This window comes from Coenobita brevimanus, chromosome 96 (assembly GCF_032717465.1).
Source record: "Coenobita brevimanus isolate Jiangsu-jjx chromosome 96, ASM3271746v2, whole genome shotgun sequence".
Classification (NCBI taxonomy): domain Eukaryota; kingdom Metazoa; phylum Arthropoda; class Malacostraca; order Decapoda; family Coenobitidae; genus Coenobita; species Coenobita brevimanus.
In genome coordinates, this window is record NC_137049.1 from 18,866,318 (window position 1) to 18,878,737 (window position 12,420).

The window sequence follows — 12,420 nt, forward strand, 5'->3', positions numbered from 1 at the left end:
TTGCGTTTGGGATACGTAATTTGTGTCAGTGTGCACCAGACGCTTAGCATGATTATATTACTCGCATAACTCTCCGTAATATATACCGTACAGTGTATGGATTATAAGGCAATATGCAGATAATTTTTAGTTTTATTCAGCACTTCTCATGAAATGTTTTGCGGCTTGTAATATAAATAATAGATAATGTACACTTATGTAAACATACACGAGACGCCGCACGTAAGATGTATATCACGTAATGTGTATACACCCTGTGCAGTATAGACGGTTAATAGTTTAGGTGATGTATGTATAACTTAGGCAGTACAGAAGTAAAACACAAGAAGTTTAGGTAACGTATATGCAATTTGCGTAAGCCTGTACATGTTTAAAATACCACCATTGTTGCCCCCAGCCTGCCTCGGAGTCTGCTCAGAAGGAGGTAAGTACAGAGACCCCAACCCTCTCAGCAGACAACCCCCCAAGCAGACACTCCCCAGCAGGATCCCCCCCCCTGCAGAAACCATCCCCCAGCAGAACCCCCTCTCCCTGCAGACACCCCCCAGCAGGGGCACGCACATCCCAGCACACACCCCAGCAGACACTCACCAGCACACACATCCCAGCACACACCCCAGCAGACACCCTCCCCGGCAAAATCCCCCCTCCGCAGACATCCCCCAGCACACACGCCCCAGCAGACACCCTCCCTCCTCGCCTAAGCCGCTTACTGCCTGGCCCCTCACAATCGCTCCTCACTATCTCCTTCAAACTTTGTTACGGGCGCCAGAAATGTTTAATGATGTATTGTCCTTGAGTTTATTTTGGTGGGGTTTCCTCTTTTTAATTAGATATTTAAACGATTGGAGAAAAGTGTAAATAGTTGAAATGAAATGTGCCTTTGGATTTTTGAAAGAACTGTGTACTGTTCTTGAGGGTATTTTGGGGTTCTCTGGATTTGTATTATACAAGTCAGCTGTGGGAGAAAGTCCAAATTAATGAAGTGAAATTTAGCTTTAAACTTTCGAAGGGCAGTAGATGAGGGGAAGGAAGGGGGGAGGAAAATCAGTGGAGGGAGAGGAAGAGGGTCAGACTTTTATCTACTCGCTTTTATCTACTCATCACAAGGTCATATTCTGGTTTATAACTTTTGGGATTTGGTATGTAAATGACTGGCTTCATCGGTCCACAAGGCTCATTAAGATGGTTATCGTTCCTCATGACCCCTGTGATCCATTAGCTGGGGTCACTAGGAATAAGCTTCAAGAAAAACCACCACCACCACCACCATCATCATTATCATCATCATCATCATCATCATCATCATCATCATCATCATCATCCTTTATCCTCAAATTCTTCCTGGTGATACGGAAAAAGAGGCAGGGGGGTAAGAGGTAACGGGTAAGGAGCAGGTGGCAGAAGGCGACACCTGTCTGTAATGAGTCATCCTCTATCCCGGTATCACCAGTCATTTCACCCACCTCTCTTGCTCATTTCCGGTTTACATTCACCCTTATGTTGCTTCGAAGGACAAACACTGTCTTATTCACCATCATCATCATCATCATCATCATCATCATCATCATGGTATAGCCTACTAGCTAAGAAATGGGATATGTAGAATCCAGAGCTGGAAACAGGAGAGCGGATTTCCAAGTGCAGGGAGACTACAGTCACTCATCATTGATGTGAATGATTTTACCTAAGTAGATGAAAGTGCATCGTTAAAAGAATTAGTCTTATTTGTGACATTAAGTTCAGTATAACCGTAAAATCTTGAAAATTATTATTATACCAAGAATCAGCACATATCATGACATAATCCAACCATGGGGAAAGCTAGCAATATACACAGCATCCTTCCTGCAACATTCCCGGACTCGGACATTGGACGGGCAAATTTGCTAACCTCCTCAGCAACATGGCGTCAGGTTGTGGTGAACGAGGGAGGGGATGAAGGAGGGGAAGTGTAGAAGGGGAGGGGAGGAGGAGAGGGGGAGTTGGTGGAAAGAAAGTGGAAAGGAGAGGGAGAGAGAGAGGAGTGAACGCGTTAGGGGAAAGGGAGAGGTGCGAGGTGGGGGGAGAAGAAAGAAAGGGGGAGGGGATAGAGGGGTGGAAGGGAAAGGAAAGGAATAAAGAAAGAGGAGAGAGGGAATGGGGAGGGGGAAATCGTGGTGTAAAAGAGCAGAAAGTGAGGGAGAGGGGAGAAAGTTACGTAGAGGAAGGCATGAGGGGGGCGTAGGGGGAAAAGGAGACAGGGGAGAGAAGGGGAGAATGGAGAAAAAGAGAGGTGACTCATAGAACTGGGGCCAAGAGGAAGGAAAAGGAATGAGAGGGTGATGTGGAGCAGAGAACAGGAGCGGAAGAAGAGTAGGAGAGACGTAGAGGTAAGGAAGGGGAGTGGGGAAGGGAGAGGAGGAGGGAAGGGGGAAGGGAGCAAAGGGTAAGTAGGAGAGAGAGAGAGAGAGAGAGAGAGAGAGAGTATATATCCTCAGTGTTTACAAGCAGCCATCTGTCCGCTCTTGGCACTCCTCACTCACGGACATGGACGCGGCCAAGTGTACATGGCGGAGGAGAGGCAGCTGGAGGTAGTGAGGGTTGGAGGGAGAGGTATGTACTATATATATATATATATATATATATATATATATATATATATATATATATATATATATATACACACAAAGAGAGAGAGAGAGAGAGAGAGAGAGAGAGAGAGAGAGAGAGAGAGAGAGAGAGAGGTGGAGGGGAAAGGGAGGAGTGACGAAGGGAGAAAGGGAGAGAGAGAGAGAGAGAGAAGGTGAGCAGAAAGTGGTCACAGAAAGGAGAGAGAGGAACAGTCAAGAAGCAGAAAGTAAATAAGGTGAGATGATGGATGATATTGAAGAAACAAGGAAAAGCGTTGGGGAGGAGAATAAAAGTGGGGGAGATGAAGGGAGAAAGAAAATGGAGATGTAGCGAGTAGAATATAGACGTGGCAAGGAAGGAACAAGTAAGAAGTGGGAAAGAAAGGAGAAGGTGGAGGAAAGTAGGGAGAAAAAGGAGGAAAGATGGGGGAGTTAAAGATGGGTAGAAACGGGAGAGAAGATGGGAAGATGAAGAGGGAATGGAGGTGAATGATAAGTAGGAGGAGAGAAAGGGTGGACCGAAGCCAAATGGGAGGGAAGTAGGGAAGTACGTGGGGGAGAGAGCTGGAGAGGAGGAAGGAAGGGAGACGCGGAGGAAACAGGAGGGATAGGAGAATAAACTAAGGAAGAAGGGAAACAAAGGAGAGAAAGGCATAGAGGAAGAGATAATTATGGAGAGAGACTGGAACGATGAGGAGAGTAGATGAAAAAGAAGAGTGGAGAAAAAGGAGGGAAAGAGCGTGAGAAAAGGGAAGAAAGAAGGAAGAGAAAAGATAGAGGAAGGAAAGTGAAGGTGAGGAAAGAACGGAAAGGAGAGAGAGTGAGGGAGAGGAGGTGAGTAAAACGTAGGAGGGAGACGAAGAAAAAAAATAGGGAGAAAACAAGAATAAGAAGAAGATTGAGAAATAGGAGAAATAAAAGGAAGATTTAAATGAGAAAGTAAAGAGGACAAAAGAAAAGGTGAAATATGAGGTGAGGAAAGGAGAGGAAAAGAATGATAAAGAGAGAGGGAGGTAAGGAAGGAGAGAAGAGGGAGATAGGGGGGGGATGGAGAGACAGTGACTCATAAGTACTGTAGGAAGAGAGGAAGGGGGAACAGAAGCCAAATGGGAGGGATGCAGAGGAAAGGGAAGCTACAGGAGAGGAGGAATGGGAGGAAAAATGGGATATGGAGGGAAGGAAGCTGGGAAAGAAGGGAAAACGGGGAGGGAAAGGAAGAAGGTGTGAAGGAAAGGAAGTGGGGATTGTAGAGAAGAAAGGGAGTGAAAAAGGAACTAGAGAAAGGAACAGGTGTGGATTAACATTAAGAGGATAGACTAGACATTGTATAAGAAATTGGTCTCTCTCTCTCTCTCTCTCTCTCTCTCTCTCTCTCTCTCTCTCTCTCCAGCTTGGCGTAGGTGGGTGGGGGGAGGAGACGGGGGGGCGGGGGGGTTCATCTTGAAGGGGCATTTACAACTTAACTCCCGTCTTGTCGGGGGTCAAGAAATTCTGAAGAAGTTTCGCTTCTTCTGTTGTAGCTCTTCCAGTTTTATTGATTAATGGAGAAGAAGCGCTAAGGAAATTTCTGTGTGTGTGTGTGTGTGTGTGTGTGTGTGTGTGTGTGTGTGTGTGTGTGTGTATTGGCGTGCATATGACTCGTTTTACTGTAACTTGAACTTAATTGCCAGTTCTTCGTCTTAAGTAATGAATTGAAGCAAGAGGTTAACACTAAAGTATGGTGCTAGTCATGAAGAAGTGCTGTGCGAAGGATGTAGAGCCATGTTATTGTCTTTGTCTGCCACTGAGCTTCGTGAAATTAGATGCACCAGGACAAAAATCTGGACCAAGTTAAGATAAAAGAACTGTAGTGAATGGATGTGTGTTGATGCGTGCGTGTGGGTGGTATGGTACGGAATGAGTGGGGTGAGTGTGCGTGTATCCGTGTCAGTGTAAGGATGTGTGTGTGTGTGTGTGTGTGTGTGTGTGTGTGTGTGTGTGTGTGTGTGTGTGTGTGTGTGTGTGTGTGTGTGGAGTTAGTCGACCTTTAAGGCACTAAATAAACCAGGCGAGCCCAGGGGATGCTATGTTTAGTGACATCGATTAACGTAAAGCGTCCCTCGCACTCCTTACACTGGCCCACCTCCACTAGGAAGCCTTGGGATAGAGTGTGTAAAAATTCGGAAAGGAAATTTATGCATTTTCTTTTCGGTTCGTCTTGTCTGTTTTAATCCCATTCTATCCTACCCAATCCTGACGAGAACTGACCTCATCTTAGCCTGATTTACTGTACTGGTCTCCTATCCTGTTCTCTGATAGCATAACGATGTATTGCGTAACCTAATCTCTCATAACCAGTTGCATCCAAACATAGCTTAACCTAAGAACCGTACATAACCTGACCTACCTTATCTTAATCTGGCCTAATCTAACCCATCCTGACTCACCTGTTCTAATCAAGCTTCATCTGTTAACCACTTCTGTGCTCTGACATCTTTTATATATATTTTGTTGCTAATGAACAAAGGGTACGTCTGTGAAATTGAAAAGGTAAAAAGTAGAATATCAGCGACAATGCGCCGATTCTGCCCTTAAATTTCGTGGAAACTACGTTCAATAAGATTTTTTTTGTGTGTGTGTGGGAGATATTGGGAAATTTAGAGAGAAAAGTGCACTGAATGAGTCTGTGTTTAGGGGAACTTCTCGTAAACACACACACACACACACACACACACACACACACACACACACACACACACGCACGCACGCACGCACGCACGCACGCACGCACGCACGCACACACACACACACACACACACACACACACACACACACACACACACACACACACACACACACACACACACACACACACACACACACACACACAAAATCCGCTTGTTATCGGCGCTAAGAGAAGGCCCAAAGTAATTGTGTTGTTTTCTTCTTTTGGGTACGTCATGTTCATTACGTCACTCCATCCTTTGGTGGGAGAACGACTCAGGACGATAATGATGATGATGAATTAATTTACCTGTCTTCATCTAAGCACATCGTAAATTTTGATGCCAGAGCTCTAATATGACGTAGAGTTAAAGCTAATCTTTACCCGTTTTACTGCTTCTAAAATTGCCATCTCCCCATCTTGAATGCTGAGTTATAGCAATATATTAACGCTAGACTATATGTGCGGTCACGTAAAAATGCTGATTGAAGGATGTTAAGCTGTAGTGTTGCCTTTTTTACCATTGAGCTGCGTAATATAAGCATTCTGGGCGCCAAGTTCGATGTTGACTGTGAGGTGGGAGTTAGCGAGGACTGGCAAAAGGTCATGATCGGTGTGGAGGCAGAGTGAGTGTGTGGTGCCCCAGTAGACTGCATTAGCCAAGCAACCCAGCCTTGTCTCAGTAAGCTCCGGACTTCACACCACCATCACACCTTTCCTACAACGCCCCTTATCTGGAATTCTTCGTGGGACTTGCGACTGTGGGTAATATGAAGAGTGACGAGGTGTGTAAGTGTGGCTTTTCACGTTTGTGCAAAAAGTGACTATCTAAATCACTTGTCTACAGACCACGTTTTTGTTGTCTTAGGAAGCCTCGTGGTATTTCTTACTTCCCTTTTTTTTTTTTTTTTCTTGCATATAGCATCTGTATATTCAGTTCCCATTTAACTATGCAGAATGTGTTCATGATTAGACAGTACAAGTAAAGTACAAATGAATGTTTAAAAACATTCATATAATACAGATTTTAAAAAAGGGTTGCAAAATTTATCTCCTAGGAAGACACAGGGTCTCCCAGACCGACCAGAATATGACCCAAATTTTTCCAAAGTGTGATGCTGAATATTTTAGCCCTGTGTAACATTGAAGTGGCTAGATCAGTGTGTAATCGTAACTTACATCTGTTTCTAACGCCCTACAAATTATGTGTCCTAATTATTGTTTATGTCGCTAAAATACCTTTTCTCCGTCTCAGCATTTTGATATATATAGTGGATGAAACGCACGAAAATTCTCCCCAATAATCTTTCATGTACAGTGTGGTTTCGTTATTGTTTTATGTGTTGCATGAAGAAAGAAAATTACGTATTATATATAAGACACTATGCATAAAGTTTGCTCTACAAAGTACGCGACCAGCAACAGTGTTCGTTGTGAAACAATCGATCGGTACTTTCTGAAGCGAGTGGTCAGCTGTCGCCTTAACCAGCTGAGACCAGTGTGTGCTGGATTGGTCGACTGTAACTGGCGATGGAGCTGAAGGGATGAGAATTTTGTGTAATAGTGATTGTTTGCATATGTTTCTCTCATTGGAGGGTTAGAATCTTTGTTTATCTATCTGTTTTTATCTATATATACTCTGAGGCCCATAATCCCGAAAGAGATGGTCACAAACAATCGTCTCCATGTTGTCCTGTTCTCTGCCATTTTGTTGCCCTCCCCCATCTCACATACCTCTTCACTCCATCGCTTCATCTTATCCATAGTCTTCTCCTCCTCTCCCCCTCTACTCCACTCACATCCTACTAGTCAGCCTCTTCTTGTTTTTAACCCTAATGTGAAATGGTTGCAGTCTGTGGTTAATGGGTGTTTATCCGTATATATTTCACGCTGGCCGGCAGGGATCTTTGTATTATAGTAATTGTTTGCATCTGCCTCAGACGGTGAAGAACTACAAATCGATTTCACTGTCTTCAGAGGTTCATGAGATCTGGCATTTATCGGGACCAGTTACATCGGTGAGCTTTAGTGAACTGAAGGACGCGCAGATCAGGAGAATGACGTCAGTACTATATGTCCTTTTTTCGATATCACTGTACTGTTGATCTTGACTTTATAGTGAAGTGAAGGATGGCATCACAACGAGTGCTATTCTTGTACCGCTGACCTATCTCTTTGTTAAGCGACGAATGACCTTTGTGTGGGTTGCATTCTTTTCTTAGTCACTACGCTGCTGACCCAGTTTTTTAATATCAAAGTAAAGGATGACAATAGTAAGATGTGCTTATTATTCTCATAATCACTTGTAGTTGCCCTAGTTATTATTTGCATTTATAATCACTGGGTTCCCCATGTATCACATTACTTCGTCAGTTTTTTAGAATAATGCTGGCGATAAGAAGGACGATACTTTGGTTGACTGGCCCAGTTTCTCTTGCAACTTTGGAGGATGACATTATACCGGCGTCCAGTATTTTGATATTCTTGTGTTATTATTTATTTCTACAGCTAAATGAAGAGTTGGGTACAGTATTGACTTGTAAGCTTTCGTCCAGCACCGATTATTGACTACAGGAAAGTGAAAGACAGTGTGTATTTTGAGTTTCGAGACTCCTCCATCATCTGCTACTGGTGTTTTTGATACCTACAATAACACTGGAAAAAAAGACTGCAACATAAAATTAGTATTAAAACTGAGGTGTGGAGTTGAGGGAGTGTGATAAAGGTGGAGGTTTGAGGATTGTAAGACCTGTGTATCACCATTAGCTTAGAGAATTGAAGGACAATGTTAATATAATCTTCAAGAACCGAGTCAAACACCAGCCATAATCTCCACCTGTCCCTGACTCCATCCTAGTGAAGTGTGGAGGTGCGGAGGAGGGTGGTGGGGGATATGGAAATGCGAGGATTCTAAAGCTTAAAATACCATCAACTGATAGATACTACAAGGTGATGGACAGTGGAGATCAAACTAATGGGAAATCATGTCCAGCACCAAGTAAAAGCTCCGTCTAATTCTCCCGTCATCACAGTGAAGTGTGAGGATTGATGGAAAAAGTGGAAGTGGAAAGATTCTAAAACCCTTATCTACTAGAAGCAGCAGTGTCAAGGATAGAAAAACTAAACCCTGTAAAACTTCGGGTTAATTAAAGTTTCACCTGCCCCTACCACCATCTTATTTACATAATAATAAAAAAAAAATATTGATACTGCAGAATGAAGGAAAAAAAAAAAAAAAACTAAATACCCTAAAGCGTCGCCCAACACCATACAAAAGTTTCACCTGCCCTACCCACCATCGGAGTTTGGATTGGAGGTGTGTGGGGGAGGTGTAGAGGAGCGTGGAGAGGTGTAATGTTAGGTGCTGGGGTGTGAGGTTCCATAGTGTGGTGTCAGCATGGTCCCAGGCGACCGTCTAACAGTGTCACCTGTGACGCGAGCCAAGCGACCCCTCAGGTGAGATGCACAGTACTCACACTCAGTACTACTCGGTTGGTACTATTTCAGTTAATGCTGCCGTTATTGATGTGCTACGGCGGCCTTTGTAAACTAGACATCGCACTTATTAGCAGCTCTGTTAGCTTTATTTCTACCACTACCACTTATAACAACATTATATCCCTCATTTTGTCCATGACCACCAAGGACCATATTCCTCATTGTATATAAAGCTTTCCTCGATATTCCCCAGTATAAAGTTGACTTCGAAGGTATAAATTCACAAAGTTATATACCTGAAGGCTGAATGCATGTGTATAAGATCAGTAAACACCATTATTGTGACTTGTCCAGTTGATCCACGTCTGCTGGGCATTACAACTGATTCCTTCCCCAGGGCATCTACATATACCACTGCTGTCTATTTACTCGTAATTTTTTTTTATGGATTCAGGTTTATATAATTACCATAATAATAATAATAATAATAATAATAATAATAATAATAACATCCTCTTCCGAACTGTTTTCCCTCCCAAGCGGTGTCTGGCATCCCACTTTGTTTACATCGACGCTATGACGTCAGACCAGGCAACAGGCGACGTGTTCGTAGGGTTTCTGTGTTTCGGCTCCCTTCTCGTATTTCTCTCTCTCTTTCTCTCTCTGTCTCTCTCTCTCATCCTGGCGTTGCGTTCTTATCAAGGATGCTGTCTTTTATGTTTGTTCACGCTCGTGTTTATTTTTCTGTTATTATCGCACCGTTTTATTATTACGAGATATCTATGGTCTACCGTCGTACTGTCTTAAATATTGTTGTAATAAATAATGCTGCCATATTCAAATTGGTTATTATTTTTATTATTAATATTATTATTATTATTACCACTATGACCGTCATCACAATTACTTTAATTATTGTCGTTATTATTACCATCTTTTTTATAAATGGATTTCTCCTAACATCACTGCTATTATCCTCATCGTCAATACCCACCAAAAGCATGATTAGTTAGTGAATATCACTCCTACTCCCCACTACGCTCAGCCTCCTCATGTCTCCCCCATATCCTCTTGAACCCTCATCCCCTCTTCTCCCCCATAGTTCCTTCTGCCCCCGCCTTCCTCCACTTCTTCCCTCCCCTGGTCCTACCCCCTCCCCTACATCTCCATCCCATCTTCCTGTCCCCATCCTACCTTCCCCCCTCCTCCTGAGCCTCTCTCCCCCGCCCCCCGACTCCTTCCTCCCCCTCAACCCCTCTGACGTCACCGCCCCAATGGATTACCAATGGCCGGTGTCATGGGATCGGGTATACCAGTGTCAGGCAGTCGATACCCTCAAATACCACACCACGTCAGGAAATACCAGATCCGCCGTCAGAAATAGTGGAACGAACGGCAGTATTGGCCTTCTATATTACCGTTATCGTCATCATCATTACAGTCATCGTCATCATCAGCATAAGCAGCATCATTAGTGTAATCATCACTAATTTCATCATCATCATCATCACTATCATCGTCGTCGTCGTCGTCGTCGTAGTCAACATCATTATTGTTATCATCACCACGATCATCTCAGCATCATCATTATCATCACCATCATTCTTACCATTCTTACTGTAATCACCACCACCACCGCCACCACCACCACCATAATCATCATCATCATCACCACCACCACCCCAACACCATCATCATCATAATCATCATCATCATTATCTTTGTCGTTATCATTGTAACCCTGTTCCTTGTTAATATGAGATAATGAAAATAATACCAGTGTCATTGAGCAGGTATCATGTAAGACGTTATGGTAATTCCCTCACTCTTTCACACACACACACACACACACACACACACACACACACACACACACACACACACACACACACACACACACACACACACACACACACACACACACACACACACACACACACACAGCCAAAAACATTACCTTCTGCTACGTCAGTGTCAAAAAATATGAACGAAAATAAAAATCGCTCTGTTTATGAAAGCCTTCGCCGCGCTACAAGGGTAAACTTTCATCGCCTCGTATAAAATGGAGATAATCTATAAAAGTTTGTCGTCCTTATCAGAAGCGACCCAACGCCTCTCACGCCTCCGGGGCAAATTGGCAATCACAGCGAGTAGAGAAAAGTCCCGCTCGAGAAGGTAATGTTCTTTGCGGGAGAGATTTGGGATTTTTGAGGACCTGGCCTGTCTGTACCCCTTGTCGTGGCGGGTATACGGTCGTTGTCATCGTTATCGCTGACTTCATTATTTTTGCCGACATAATTATCGTCCTCATTTTCATCGTCGTCATCATCTTCCCTGTCATCGTCAGTTTTGCCATCCCAGTTCACTCTCATCATCATCATCGTCATCATCATCATAATTATCATAATTTTCATCATCAATTTTTTTGAGGGATCCTATCGTTCATATTCTTGCAATGTGATTACTCTTTTAAAAAACAATTATTCCATCTAGTTAACGTATCCACAATACTCGGTTTACTTATTCCACGATATTTTTTTGCACTTACTTGGATCGCCTTTGCTTCTCCACAAGAGCACACTCACAGCCCTCCTTCACCTTACAAATACAACACCACTAATTCAATGTTTTTCATCGCACTAACTCTTTAATATTTTACAATTTCTTCGTGTATATACTTCATTATTTTTTTCACTAAATTCCTTCCTATTCTTCATTCATTTACAGCATTCTTCATTTCGGTCATTGTTAGGCACCACATTCAATTTTTGTGCACCACTCAACGCAGTCACTTAAGCCTACCTAATTTTACTGGGTCCTTTGCAGATACGAGGCCCAGATAAGAGATTTCTATTTTAGTGGGGACATCAGGCTCTTGTCGTGTTCTTAATCCTCACTTTATTCGTCTTGTGTATTGTGTTCACCGTGCTTGTTTGTGTGGTGCTTTATGTGTTCTTTGTGCTCGCATCATCCTTGTTTTTCTTGTTTATCGTGCTTTCCAGTATCTTCATTAATCATATTCGTCGTCATTCGTGTTTGTCTTGGTAGTGTTCGCTTTGTTTGTCGTTTTCGTCGAGTTTACCATATTCCTCAAAAATTCATATTCGTCGGAGTTGTCGTGTATGTCTTCTCGTATTCGTTGTGTTTATCGTGTTTGCCGTGTGTACCAGCGAGGGAAGGTTTGTTTGTGTTTGTCTAGCGCTGTGGTCCGGCCGAATGTGGTCCCAGAGGCTCAGTACACCAGAGAACATAAACTTGATCGATTTGGCCGCCGCTTTGAGAGACTAGCAGAGAGAGAGAGAGAGAGAGAGAGGACTGACAGAAAAAGGTATGGCAGATATGTGTGTAAATGGAGGGGTAGACTGATAAACTTACAGATGGAAAAACAAATAGACAGCTTGATATGGAGAGAGAGAGAGAGAGAGAGAGGTGGTGATTATTTCTTAACCATAAATGAAGTGTGATCTCTGCATCGTAAGTGTTCAGTTAGTAATTACTTTGACAATTCGTACCCATTCTAACTTTTGGTACCTTTTTCGCCTGTTATACTCTCCACCGGGAATTGAATAGACAGTAGGAGTAGACAGTAGACAGTAGGAGTAGACGGTAGACGGTAGGAAATAGATAGTAGGAGTAGAATTGGTAGTGAGGGGGTGGTGTGTGTCT

At 43.2% G+C, this 12,420-nt stretch overlaps 1 protein-coding gene across 1 annotated transcript in view; it reads left to right on the forward strand.

Annotated features, from left to right (window-relative positions):
- Ih (hyperpolarization activated cyclic nucleotide gated potassium channel Ih) overlaps positions 1-12,420 on the forward strand; it is a 571,052-nt gene that overhangs the window by 1,489 nt on the left and 557,143 nt on the right. The window contains exon 2 of the mRNA XM_080283126.1: positions 398-424. Within this exon, the coding sequence (XP_080139252.1) occupies positions 398-424 (27 nt within the window). The remainder of the gene's footprint in view (positions 1-397; positions 425-12,420) is intronic.